This window comes from Triticum aestivum, chromosome 2A (assembly GCF_018294505.1).
Source record: "Triticum aestivum cultivar Chinese Spring chromosome 2A, IWGSC CS RefSeq v2.1, whole genome shotgun sequence".
Classification (NCBI taxonomy): domain Eukaryota; kingdom Viridiplantae; phylum Streptophyta; class Magnoliopsida; order Poales; family Poaceae; genus Triticum; species Triticum aestivum.
In genome coordinates this window covers 754,922,068-754,934,223 of record NC_057797.1, presented here as the reverse complement: position 1 = coordinate 754,934,223, position 12,156 = coordinate 754,922,068, and the positions used below count along the sequence as shown (strand labels likewise).

Below are 12,156 nucleotides of genomic sequence, written 5' to 3'. Positions count from 1 at the left end.
CAATCGACTTGGTTATGCCTCCGTTGATGTTACATTCGTGATACCTTACATGAAGATTCGTGCAGAAAATTCTTTTAGTTTTTCTTTCCTTACATGCTATGCTACGTCACTTGATTGAGTCTTGGTTAAGTCTCACTAGACTGAGAGACCTAGCTACACCCAATTATAGAGGACAAATCATTCCTTATGTACGTTATGTTAGGGCATTTATTACATAATAATAGGTCTGGGAAAATTATTTGTACGAACCCCGTCGGTGTCCAGCAGCTGCAACTTGAGCGAAACAGCGAGAGGCCGTGGTCGCTCTGCCGCGGAAGCCAAAAGATGCCGTTGAGCTCACGGCAGATATAGTTGTCAGCTATAATGTGGGACATCATGGTCTCCGAATTCCAAATGGGAAGCGAGATCTTATGCCACATTTCGCTCAGGCGCTAACGCACCAGAGTATGGCTTCTCTCCCGGCCATCTTCATCCTCATGCTGCTGGTTTGTTCCTGCAACTCCAATGACCGCCTAACACCCACTAAGCCACTCTCGCCCGGCGACGAGCTCATCTCCAGCAATGGCCTCTTCGCCCTTGGCTTCTTCTCCCTGCAAAGCTCCGCCGCCAACACATATTTAGGCATATGGTACCACAACATCTCGGAGCGAACATACGTGTGGGTGGCCAACCGCGACAACCCGATCACGAGCAGCTTGCCCGGGAAGCTGGTCGTGAGCAACACCTCTGACCTCGTCTTGTCCGACTCCGACGGCCGTGTCCTCTAGGCGACGAAGACGAAGACGAACAACGTCACCACCGCGTGATCAGGTGGCAGAGGTGCGGTGGCGGTGCTGCTCGACACCGGAAACTTTGTTCTCCGGTCGCGGAACGGCACGGAGATATGGCAGAGCTACGATCAGCCGACCGACACGTTTCTCCCGGGATTCAAGCTGTGGGTGAACTACAAGACCCACGCAGTGAAATGATTTTTGGTTTGTGTTTTTTTTCGTCCTTGGCCGAAATGGCCGAATTTCGGGAATTTCAAAAAATTCGGCAAAATCTCGGACGAAATTGCAAAATCAAAATTTGAAAATTTGGCCAAAATTTAACCGAAATTCGGCCGAAATTCGGCCGAAATTTGAACAAAACTTTAAATAAAATAGAGCAAAACATATCAGCACAACAACCATCAGGAGAGATCTTATAAACTTTAGCAAATAAGCTCTAGGGATTAAGAAAATTGAATCTGCCCAACATAACAGGCACACGTTAGCTATAATGTTGCCTCCAACATAACAGTTAACAATCCAACATAGCAGACACACATTAGTTATAAAATTGCCTCCAACATAACCCTTAACAGTCCAACATAACAGGCACACATTAGTTATAAAGTTGCCTCTGACATAAACCCTTAACCGTCCAGCATCAGTTCAACCATCACAGCATAGTTCAAAGTTTAAATAGTCCAGTACAGCCAAAAGACTTTAAAGCATTAAACATAGAAACATCTCCAAAAGACAACCATCAGCTTATTTGAAGCATCAGCTCCAAGCTTCCCAACATCCAAAAGCTTCTTGATATCCTTTGCTCACGTGCCATTTCTGGTTTGGAGAAAACAGAGGAAGGGTCATGATACAGAGTGCATACATCTAAGTAACTAGCAGTTCCAAGTAGCAACTAAAATACTGTGTTAAGTAGCAATTAGAACAACACTACTAAGTGATTGGTAGCAACTAGAACATCACTGGTATGTGATAAGTAGCAATTATAGCAACAATACAAGAAGATAAGTATCAATTACAGCAACACTACTAGGTGAGCAATTAGAACAGCAGTACTAATCATACACAGTGAGCATAAACATTAGAGCACGAGAACAATTAAAGATCAACCTACTTAAAGAAAGCAATATACATCAAGCTATTTAAAGATCAGCCGCTTTGAACATATACATCAAGCTAGATTTTTCTAAGTAACAAACCTGAATCAGAAACACCAAAAAGAAGAGACTTACCAAATTTACGAGTAGAGGCTGTTGACGTTCTTGGTCTTCTTCCTAATAAGTCGTCCAGATCTAGTCTCCAAATGGCCAGTGCTTGTTGGTGCCTCCTTTTGAACTTGTACTTGTGTCTCTTCTTCAAGTTGCATTTGTGTCTCTAGCTGATCTTGTTCACCATCCTCATCATCCTCACTCACCCCATCATCATCCTCGATGTCATTATCAACATATTCATTCTCTTCTTCATCATCCTCACTCTCAGTTTCAAGAAACTCATTCTCATCATCATCATTCCTCTTTCTTTTCTTGTTATTACCCTTTGAACCAACATAAGACGCCTTCAATCTCTCTATAGATAAAGTCTGCAAAATTACGTAAAATGCATATATACCTAATGAGAACAAGCCATTAAGAACATAAAACAACTATAGGACAGATCCAAGTATTCAAGAACAATATTGTAATAACATACGTAAAATGCATATATACCTAATGAGAACAAGGCATTGAGAACATAAAACAACTATAGGACAGATCCAAGTATTCAAGAACAATATTGTAATAACATATGTACATACCTAATTAGAACAAAGCAAATATTTTAAGAACATAAGACAATTGTAGGACAGATCCAATTATTCAAGAAGCAAGTAAAGTGCTAAGAAGAGAAGGAAGAAGTAACCTGAATTCTGAGTTTGTCCGGATGCATCAATGGTATTGAGGAAGAACATTCGTGCATTACAATACACCATGAAGTTTATGATGCTCATTCCTGTAGGACCAGTCCAAGAATCGCACATAAGAGTCACACCAAAGTTCTTCCAGTCTTGTTTGAATTTTTGAAGAAACGAATTAGCTTCATCATAGTTGGCCTCCAAATATGGCCCATCAATCTCCTTCGCGGTTGGTATAGGAATAGGCCCTAATTGTTGAGTGATCTTCACAGCAGCTCGAAAGTATGGGCAATCAGCTTTACGTCCAGCAATATCATTGGCATGAAAAAACTTGGACCAAGCTAGACCAAGTGCATCTCTTGAATTAGGATCCAAAGCACTACTGATCTTGGGCTGCATAGATACTTTGTTGCTAGATAATTGCCTGTCAAAATAGGCGCTGATACTCCTTTTACCAACAGAAACATGCACATCACCCACACCCCCCTTGCCAATTCTCCTTTCAATTCTGCGAGAGACATTCGGGTCACGCAATGCTTCTCTAATATTCATCTGAATTTCTTCTTCATCATCATCTGGTACGTTAACCACCCCTCCTTTTTTATACAACCCTTCCATAATATTTCTTTCAATTCTCAGCCTGCTATTTTGTTTGTCTCTTTTCTTCCTCCTTGATTCATCCCGGCACTCTCTCATTGCATCTCTCACATTTCTTGGCACATTGGGACAGCTCCTCACATTACCTACAATACCACCAAGGTGCTCCGCGACACGGGTTGCACCTCCACCTTTGTGCTTTAGGCTGCAGTACGTGCAATCAAAACCCCCATAATACGGCCATGCATGGTTCCAAGGATCATATAAGTTATTGTCTTTAAGTCCTGCATTGCAAGGTTACAAACATCAGTTTAATTGAACCTAGCAAATAAAGATCATGGTTCCAATAGCATCGTGTGACCAAGCAAAGCATAGTAATACCTTTCCAAGGTCTTTGGGAACCACTTCCATTTGCATCCTGGTCGCCGCTGCCACTCCTATTTGCAGTTCCATTACCTGAAAATCACATGACAAAAGAACGACGGTCAGTTATAAAGAGTAGACAGCTAAGAAAGCAAACCTTTCTTACTAGGGTGTCCTGATATGAATGAGGAACAAAAACAGTACAGACAGATTATCTAGTTTAGATACTAAGGAATAAATAATTTATATACAAGCTGATGCTCTAGTACCGCTGGACATTGAAATTAATCAGTGGTCAACAACTACTTAGTTAAATACACAAACACAACTGAAGTTTATATTGGACGCGTTGTAGATCTAAATAAATGATCGATTCAAACATGGGATGCTTCTGCAAATATACAAGCCAGTGGTTGGATGTGATAATAAAAGCTTTAATTTTGTGCACAAGCCACTGGTTGTAACCACTTTTCTATTACCAGATCGTGGGCAACCTTTCTGACTACCAAATGCATGTACGTTTCAGATTATATACCAAGTCAAAACATTGTCAGAATCCTTGGTGACTACAAGATGCATGTGTATTTCAGATTAATGATGCCACTACTCTGTTCAAATCATCAAGAGTGAGTTTTTCTTACCCCTGTATGATATTGCAGCCTCTCATTCATCTAAAGAAGCACAAGTACTGAAACTGCATCTACGTACTGAAACTGAAACTGCATCTACGTACTTGATTGAGATGTATACGCATCAAGAAAGCTTGTACCTTCCCAAACAAGAGGACGCCCTCCATGCTGCTGTCGCTGCCCCGTGCTACTGCCTCCATGGTTGGCTTGTGCACCATCAGCTTCGTTGCCGCAGCCGCCGAGCGCCATGCCCTTGTCTTGGAGCAGCGAATGGCACGAACTGGATGGGGTGGAGGCGAGGAGATGTGGAGGAAGGCGGGAGGCTAGTGAGCGCGTTGGCCGGACGCCGGAGAAGCTACGCTGGCGAGGATGTGTTCTGTGCGCAGCGGCGGCGCCGCCCACAGGAGGAGCGAGAGGAAAAACAGCGATTCTAGGGTTGGGACATTTGCGTTCGTGCTTTTATATGAGCAGAAGCGTAACATGAAGGCCCTAGAAGCTGGGCCGGACAAATAAATTCAAACTGGGCCAAATAATTCGGACGAAAGGCCCATATACCGGGCCCAGGCGAGATGGCCGAAATTCGGCCGAAATTTAGTTTTTTCGGCCGAAAATCAAAACGCTGGACCCACGTAGCGGCGCGCATCGTGGCGTGGAAGGGCCCCGACGACCCGTCCACCGGCGAGTTCGTCTTGAGCGGCGACACCAGCACGGGCCTCTACTGGCGCGCCGGGGTGTGGAACGGCGCCACGGCCGCCAGCTTCACCAAATCCTTCTTGTCCTAGATGATCGATGACGGAGAGGTGGCCTACTTCACTTACAACAGAGCCGACGACTCGGCCCCGGCGAGGTCGCACTGGAAGCTCGACCACACGGGCGAGGTGATGTTCAGCGTGTGGGTTGAGGGGTCGTCGTCGTCGTGGGTGCCCCTGTTCGAGCGGCCGAGCAAGGGGTGCCTCGTCTACGGCGCGTGCGGGCCGTTCGGCTACTGCGAGGTCGAAGGGGCCGTCCGGGAGTGCAGGTGCCTCGTCGGGTTCGAGCCGGCCGACGGCGGCGACTCCTCCAAAGCAGGGTGCGTGAGGAAGGAGGCGCTGAGATGCGGCGGCAACAACTACTTCGGTCCCTCCAAGTAAGCTGATCATACAGTAAACAAACCGTTTTTAGTATAGCTCCAAGCAATTAAATCTGGCATATTATGCATAGGGAGGGGGGTCGCTAGGACTCTTTGAGCATCAATTGGCCACAACTTTTGTCTCATCAAATCTTCATCCCACCCGTTCCTCACTGGATCAATAAGGTCAGAAACTTTCTCCAGTAGATTCCCTCGTCTAGAAGTAATAATTATCCTATTCGCACAATTCGAGATCCATGCATCTCTCCATATGTCGATATTTTGTCCATTTTTGACTTTCCATATATAACCATTTCTAAGAGATTTCATTCCCGCCATAACGCTTTTCCAAGTGAAGGAGGAACCCTTTTTTAAACTTGCGTTCGTCAAGTTGCCCTCCGGGAAATAATCGGCTGTTAATATTGTAACACATAGTGAATCCAGATTATCCAGGAGATGCCAAGCTTGTTTAGCTCACAATGCCAAATAATGCCAGATCGAAACGGTGTATATCTCAGAATCCCATTCCTTCTGAACCTTTTGGAACACACATCTTTTACCATGCCATCCAGTGCATCCTTTTCTAATTATGCTCATCACCCCACCAAAATTACGACATCGCGTCAATGATTCCTTTGCAAAAAATAGGAATTTTAAAGACAGTCATGGCATAAGTTGGGATCGCTTGAAAAACAGATTTGAGCAAAATTACCTTTGCTCCAACATATAATATTTTTTCTTTCCATCAGCTAATTTTCGTAATAACGCTATCAATCAGGAACTGAAAACAATCGCTCTTGTCCATCCCTGCATTGGAAGGTGAACCCAAATATTTTTCATTCAGTGCTTCGGTACGCACTGAGAAAAGGTTGCATTGCTACACGCACACCGGAAAAGTAATCGTATTAGCACATTAAAACTTGATTTCCTAGAAAAGGTTGGATTTAATATTCTTTTTCTATAGGGTTGTATTTGTAAAGACTTATGATACTTACGATAAACTACTTTAGATCTTTCTGAAAAAATTAAATTGCAAGGGGTACAAGGTCACGCCTAGTCGTGACTATCAAAGAAACAGTAGTTTCATAAAGGCCTTGACCCAGTACTCATTTCTGTACTTTCTTCACTGGGGACAATTATGCAAGAACCAACAACAAGATCAGCGGTGTCCATTTGGTATTTAAGATTGTACTCCCACTTATAGCATTCTTGCTGATACTCGCATGCATATGTCGTTTCTGTATATGCAAACCCAGAGGTAAATTAAGAGACAACACCTCTTGCAATATGCTTTGGGTTGTTCATATGTCCTACTGTTGAGTTTGCATGCCTGATATTTTCTGTAGGCATACATCAAGACAATGGAGCCCTACAAAGATCGGCCCTGCATGTACATTTGAGACCTTCACAAGAAGTTTGGGATCAAAGTCTAGAATTTCCGCGGATAACGTTCGAAGACATTGCTGCTGCAACGAATGGTTTCCATGACACCAACATGCTTGGAAAAGGAGGTTTTGGGAAAGTTTATAAGGTTGCATATAAAATGTTTACCTTAAGATCTAAATAAAGATTCAAAATTGTTTTTAATTTCCTCCTGGTAAAATCAATAATGATGAGAATCTTGCAGGGGACAATGCAAGATGGCAAGGAAGTTGCTATTAAAAGGCTTATAGCAAGGGATCTGAGCAGGGAATAGAGCATTTCAGAAATGAAGCTGTTCTTATTGCCAAACTACAGCACAAGAATCTTGTTAGACTCCTTGGATATTGTATTCATGAGGATGAGAAGTTGCTTATATACGAATACCTACCCAACAAACGTCTAGACAAATTCCTTTTTGGTACGTTCTTGCATACTACTATAGAAACTAAATTTGAATCAACTAAACAAACATATATACTTGCATGAATGGCTCCGTATATGATCTATACTTTGACAGATAATGAAAGAAAATCTACACTCAATTGGCCAAGAAGATTTAGCATAATCAAAGGGGTAGCTAGAGGATTACTATATCTACACTAAGATTCGAGAATGACGATAATTCATCAAGACCTCAAGCCGAGCAACATCCTGCTAGACTCAGAGATGAACCCAAAGATAGCAGATTTTGGAATGGCAAGGATCTTTGGAGGCAATGAGCAACACGAGCGTACCAAACATGTAGTTGGGACATAGTAAGTACCTCTCACAGTGGCCTTGATCTCATCATTTTTAATAGAACAGTCTATCTTCAACTCGCCCCAACTGTTTTGGTTGATTTACCTCGAATCCTGAACTACACAACTATCAATATTAAGCCATGAACTTTTTAATGTTTTGTGTGAACCCTAACGTTGTTTTGAAAAAGTAGGTATGTATTCATTATTTGTAGATCGTCTACAATTATATTTATTTCAATGAAATGATAACCTGCAAAAATGAGTTGATTTTTTATTTATTTATATTTTTGTGCAAAACCGACAAGATAAATTCATCATCTTCATGTTTTTATGAAATAAAAATAATCATGTTAGTTGTCGATTTTTGTTCTTACCCTATTGCTTTCTCCACACATGTGATTCTTCTTTTATTTTGGGGAAACATTAACTCACCTTCCAAATTAACCTAGTTATATAGGGTACCTTTGAACATTTGAAGATTTAGAAACAAAACGGAACAATTTTTGATTGCATGGATGTCGTTCGGAACCTAAAAAAATCAGCCAAAGAATGTCCTTTGTACAAAAGACTACATTATTTTTTCTTTATTATCATTTTACACATGGCATAAATCTTACTTTAAGGGATTTTGCAAGTTATAATATGATAGTATTTCCCTCATCTCCTAACATTTTTTTCAGAGTCGGATGGGACCAAAGAACTAACCAAGTAAACGTGAATCACTTTAAGAAAATTTGGAGTATAACATAGGCATTGCATAATAAAAGGTTCAATTTGGACCAAGCGCATCATTCGGTGTTTATGACTGATTTTCTTCTTCTTATTTATATGCTTGAATCATACTCAAACTACGTACACAAGCTTAGCTTAATTGTTAAATCTTTCAAACAGTGGTTACATGTCACCTGAATATGTGATGGAGGGAATCTTTTCATTGAAGTCTGACACCTACAGCTTTGGTATTTTCTTGCTGGAGATTGTAAGTGGATTAAAGATCAGCTCACCTCATCATCTTGTAATGGATTTCCGGAATCTCATAGCATATGTAAGTGTCATTATTAAATGCTTCAAATTCCTTAGTAATTTTAACACTTTAATTTTAGAAAAAACAAACATAATGCGGTACCAAATATAGTCACAAACTTCAACGTGATGTTTTAGGCATGGAACCTATGGAAAGATGGAAAAGCAATGGATTTCATGGATGCAACACTCACGGAGAGCTACTCTCGTGATGAAGTGTCAAAGTGCATCCACATTGTATTGATGTGTGTGCAGGATAGCCCCAATGCTAGGCCACACATGTCATCGGTTGTGTCCATGTTGGATAACGAAGCCATGCCTCGTGCAATGCCGAAGCAACCGATGTATTTTTCACAAAGAACGTTTGAAGGCTTGGAAATGTCTACCAATGGTGCTAGCCTTACAACGCTAGATGGTCGCTGACTGACTGGCCTAAGGTTCTGGTATGATAGTTGAGTATCAATATATTTTTCTACCAATTGAAAGATAGAAATGTAACGATGTATACATACTCCCTATATGCTTGTGATATTCATTGATGGCTATAGGGTGTGGAGCTTTATTGTTTAAAAAAATACTTTTATGGTTATTATTCAGCTATATACATTATTAGTTTCTTAACTGGTAAAGATACCTCTGAGAGTGTGTTTCTGCGCTCCAACAACTGCTTGGGCATTGGTTCATGTCATTTCACTGTAGTTTCTTCTTCATTGTTTTTTATTTTCTTGCTCCAATTATTTATTTTGTATGTTGCATCATTTCAACTGCATCATGCAGTCTGACTTGCATATTACTAGAGTGAGTAGTTACTTTCTGCTTTTCATCTTTCGTTGGAAATAGGGTAACATGGGGCATGTTCCGAGGAGACTACGATTTACATCTTCCTAGAACCAAACTCACATCCTTTAGCATTAACTACTTTCATCATACTAGAACTAGGATCACATCCTACAAGACGTACCGTAGTTGAGATATGGAATCAATTGTGATGAACAACATGCAGTACACATACATGCAGTTAGAAAGGATCAGTCGAAAAGAGGAGCATTGAGAATGATGCAATCAAGATGGACATTGTTGATATGGATGCAGTTTGAGATATATGTGGTCAAAAAGGGACATAGTTGGCAAGCACACAATTGGGTGCAAATGGATGCAATGGATGTATAGAAGGATGTAGCGGCTATGGATGAATTTGACATATATGGATGCCACTGACATGTATGAAAATTAAATGGATGTGGTTTAGAGTAAGCTTGCAATTGATATATGCTTGCATGTCACATGTAGATGATGAAGCTACTTCTAGCCTTCTTGATAGCTTTGACCAATATTTGGTTGCTAGCCACATGTCAACTATGTGCTTGTAAGAATTATATTTGGTAACATTTTTTTTGCTACATGTACAGTTGTGGGGCTGTTTAATATAGAAATTTATTTATGTTCCAGGTATAATTGCACATTTTCCATACATTAATTACACTATTTAATTGTGTTAAATATATGAGTTAGAAGTAGATGCCATCTACTCTATTGACATATACTTTATTTTTACAATCTGCTTTGTTTTGCAGCAGAATTGTGTTTGTGAAAAAAGCTATGAAAACAGTAAATCATCAAGATTCAGGCATGGCTTTTGACGGATTTCTGAGTGTAAATAGGAATTTTACATTCACCTTTAAGAGGATTGTCAATTCTACACTTCCACCTAGCTTGGTGGAGCGACGTCAACAATAATGTCTAATTTGTTTTGGTTTATGGTTCTCATGTTTGTAATGTCTAGGCCTTCTTTATTTGGGCTTTTGATTATGCTTTTGCAACCTTTTCACCTTGGCCAAAAAGCCACACTAGTACAACGAGCTCCTAAACAAACGGTTTAAAACCCCTTTCCGCGACGACATCTGGAACCGTCACCAAATGAGTGTGGGCGATAGGGGGGTCCTTCCCACACAACCCAGAAACCGTCGGGGATATGCCCTCCTGGCACACACGTTCAGCAAAATGAGGTCGTGTGCGACCGGCAAGCGCTCAAATATGAAAATACATACAATAGAGCTAAAAAATACAATTATACGACAAAATTGTTTTCGGTCGCAAGTACATCCCACACATTCAGTCCCCGCTAAACGTTTCCGTTCGTATGTACATCCTACATAGTCGCTCCAAGGAAAATGTTTCCGTTCACAGGTACATCACACACAATTTTTCCCGTTAAATTGCTTGCGTTATTGAATATATCACTCACGGTCCGTGGAAGAAACTGTGTGGCAAAGGTTGTCCATCACACACAGTTTTCATATGGTAAACGTTTGCGCAAGGTAGCCTAACGCAAACAGTTTTCAAAAGAGTCGTGTGTGATTGTTTATTGATCCAACACGGTTTATTTCTAGAAACTGTGTGCGTTGCCTGAGGTCATCGCCCATGGTATTTTTTTAACAACCGTTCGCAATAGCAAAACCCAATTAGCAGGCTAATTATCCAATTATTCATAATCCATTTATTAATCTAATTGACAGTTCATATTAAGCACACAATATATTTCATTTTCATAATCGAAATACATCAGAGTACAACATCATATAGTTTCAGCACTTAGCTATACCAAGACCAAGTTTCACATGCAACATCTATAACCTTTCGAAATTAGCATCATAGACAGTACATAGACAGATGTATCTCATCTGGAAAACTGCTGAAGCAGAAGGCGAATATTGAGCCTTCATTGATGTTGAAGGTCTTTGTAACTTTATGCCAGTGCCTGTGGATGATTGACCGTCCATCCTTCATCCTCTTCAGGAACACTTTAATATTGAACCGTGCGTGTTGTATGAATACCTTCCTCGTCTCCTGACCATACAGGTGGATTGAGAGGTAATCATCAGTGAACTGCTTTGGAAAGGCCTGAAAACAAGGATGTGCATAAATATCTTCTCTATATTGGAAATGGGGCAAAGGAATAAAAAAAAGCAAGGTATAATAGTTAGTACCATCCTGTTGTGAACTGATGCCTTCTTCATTGTACAGACATAGATCTTTTTGTTTTTTGTTGCTAATTTTTTTATCCTAACAATCTTTCTGAGTTTCTTGACTTGACTGATATTCATGGACAACTCATTTTCCCATATGCAAAAAGGGTTGAACAGTGGGTTAAAACCTCTGACAGCAGGACCTACATGTGCAAGACCAAATTGTTAAGAACCTAAATATTAGAATGGTTCCTGCAATTGCACAATAATGTGTTATTAGACAACGAACCATGCACGTGCTAACCTCAATTGTAAACCTTAGTGCTTCCCATTGTTTCCCTGCAAGACATATAAGGTAGTTAGTCATCAGTTAAGTAATGGTTCGTATGCTATCAATAAAATATGTTGATGAAAAATAATCACATTGCAGATTCATCAGATTAATTCAAGACACGGGGAAAATCCATTTATCCAAACCAAGCATGATTAAGAATTAGGAAATATAGCATTTGTATATGTTTCTCATGTATTAAGTGCAACCAAATTCGATTTATTCCTCACATGCACAACAATACAAAATTCTACCCATGACAATTGGATATCGCATTGCAGAATTGAACCAAGCAGTTAACTAAACACCACAACAAATG

General features: G+C 40.6%; 1 protein-coding gene and 1 pseudogene across 4 annotated transcripts; one reads left to right on the top strand and one right to left on the bottom strand.

Moving 5' to 3' along the window:
• Positions 1–446: 446 nt before the first annotated feature.
• LOC123192009 (G-type lectin S-receptor-like serine/threonine-protein kinase At4g27290) lies at positions 447–9,123 on the top strand (annotated as a pseudogene).
• LOC123190913 (uncharacterized) lies at positions 1,214–4,702 on the bottom strand. 4 transcript variants are annotated; one of them, XR_006496623.1, is made up of 5 exons: positions 4,388–4,701; positions 3,637–3,711; positions 2,667–3,539; positions 2,000–2,346; positions 1,214–1,586 (listed from the first exon to the last, which is right to left on the bottom strand). XR_006496623.1 is itself a non-coding variant. In XM_044603644.1 (5 exons), exons 1-4 carry the CDS (start codon positions 4,494–4,496, stop codon positions 1,510–1,512), a joined length of 1,134 nt encoding a protein of 377 aa, XP_044459579.1. In that variant the 5' UTR covers positions 4,497–4,701; the 3' UTR covers positions 1,214–1,468; positions 1,505–1,509. The 4 variants fall into 4 exon arrangements, 3 of the variants coding, with proteins under 3 accessions (XP_044459579.1, XP_044459577.1, XP_044459576.1); XM_044603644.1 differs by lacking the exon at positions 2,000–2,346 and having other exon boundaries at positions 1,214–1,468; positions 1,505–1,586; XM_044603642.1 differs by lacking the exon at positions 2,000–2,346 and having other exon boundaries at positions 4,388–4,700.
• Positions 9,124–12,156: the final 3,033 nt, after the last annotated feature.

Excerpts from the sequence above, each read along its gene's own strand:
- LOC123190913 (XM_044603641.1), bottom strand. The coding sequence starts at position 4,496 with ATGGCGCTCGGCGGCTGCGGCAACGAAGCTGATGGTGCACAAGCCAAC. Across the intron at positions 3,712-4,387 it reads GCGTCCTCTTGTTTGGGAAG|GTAATGGAACTGCAAATAGG; the intron begins GTACAAGCTTTC and ends TGTGATTTTCAG. Across the intron at positions 2,563-2,666 it reads CGGACAAACTCAGAATTCAG|GTATGTACATATGTTATTAC; the intron begins GTTACTTCTTCC and ends TGTTCTAATTAG.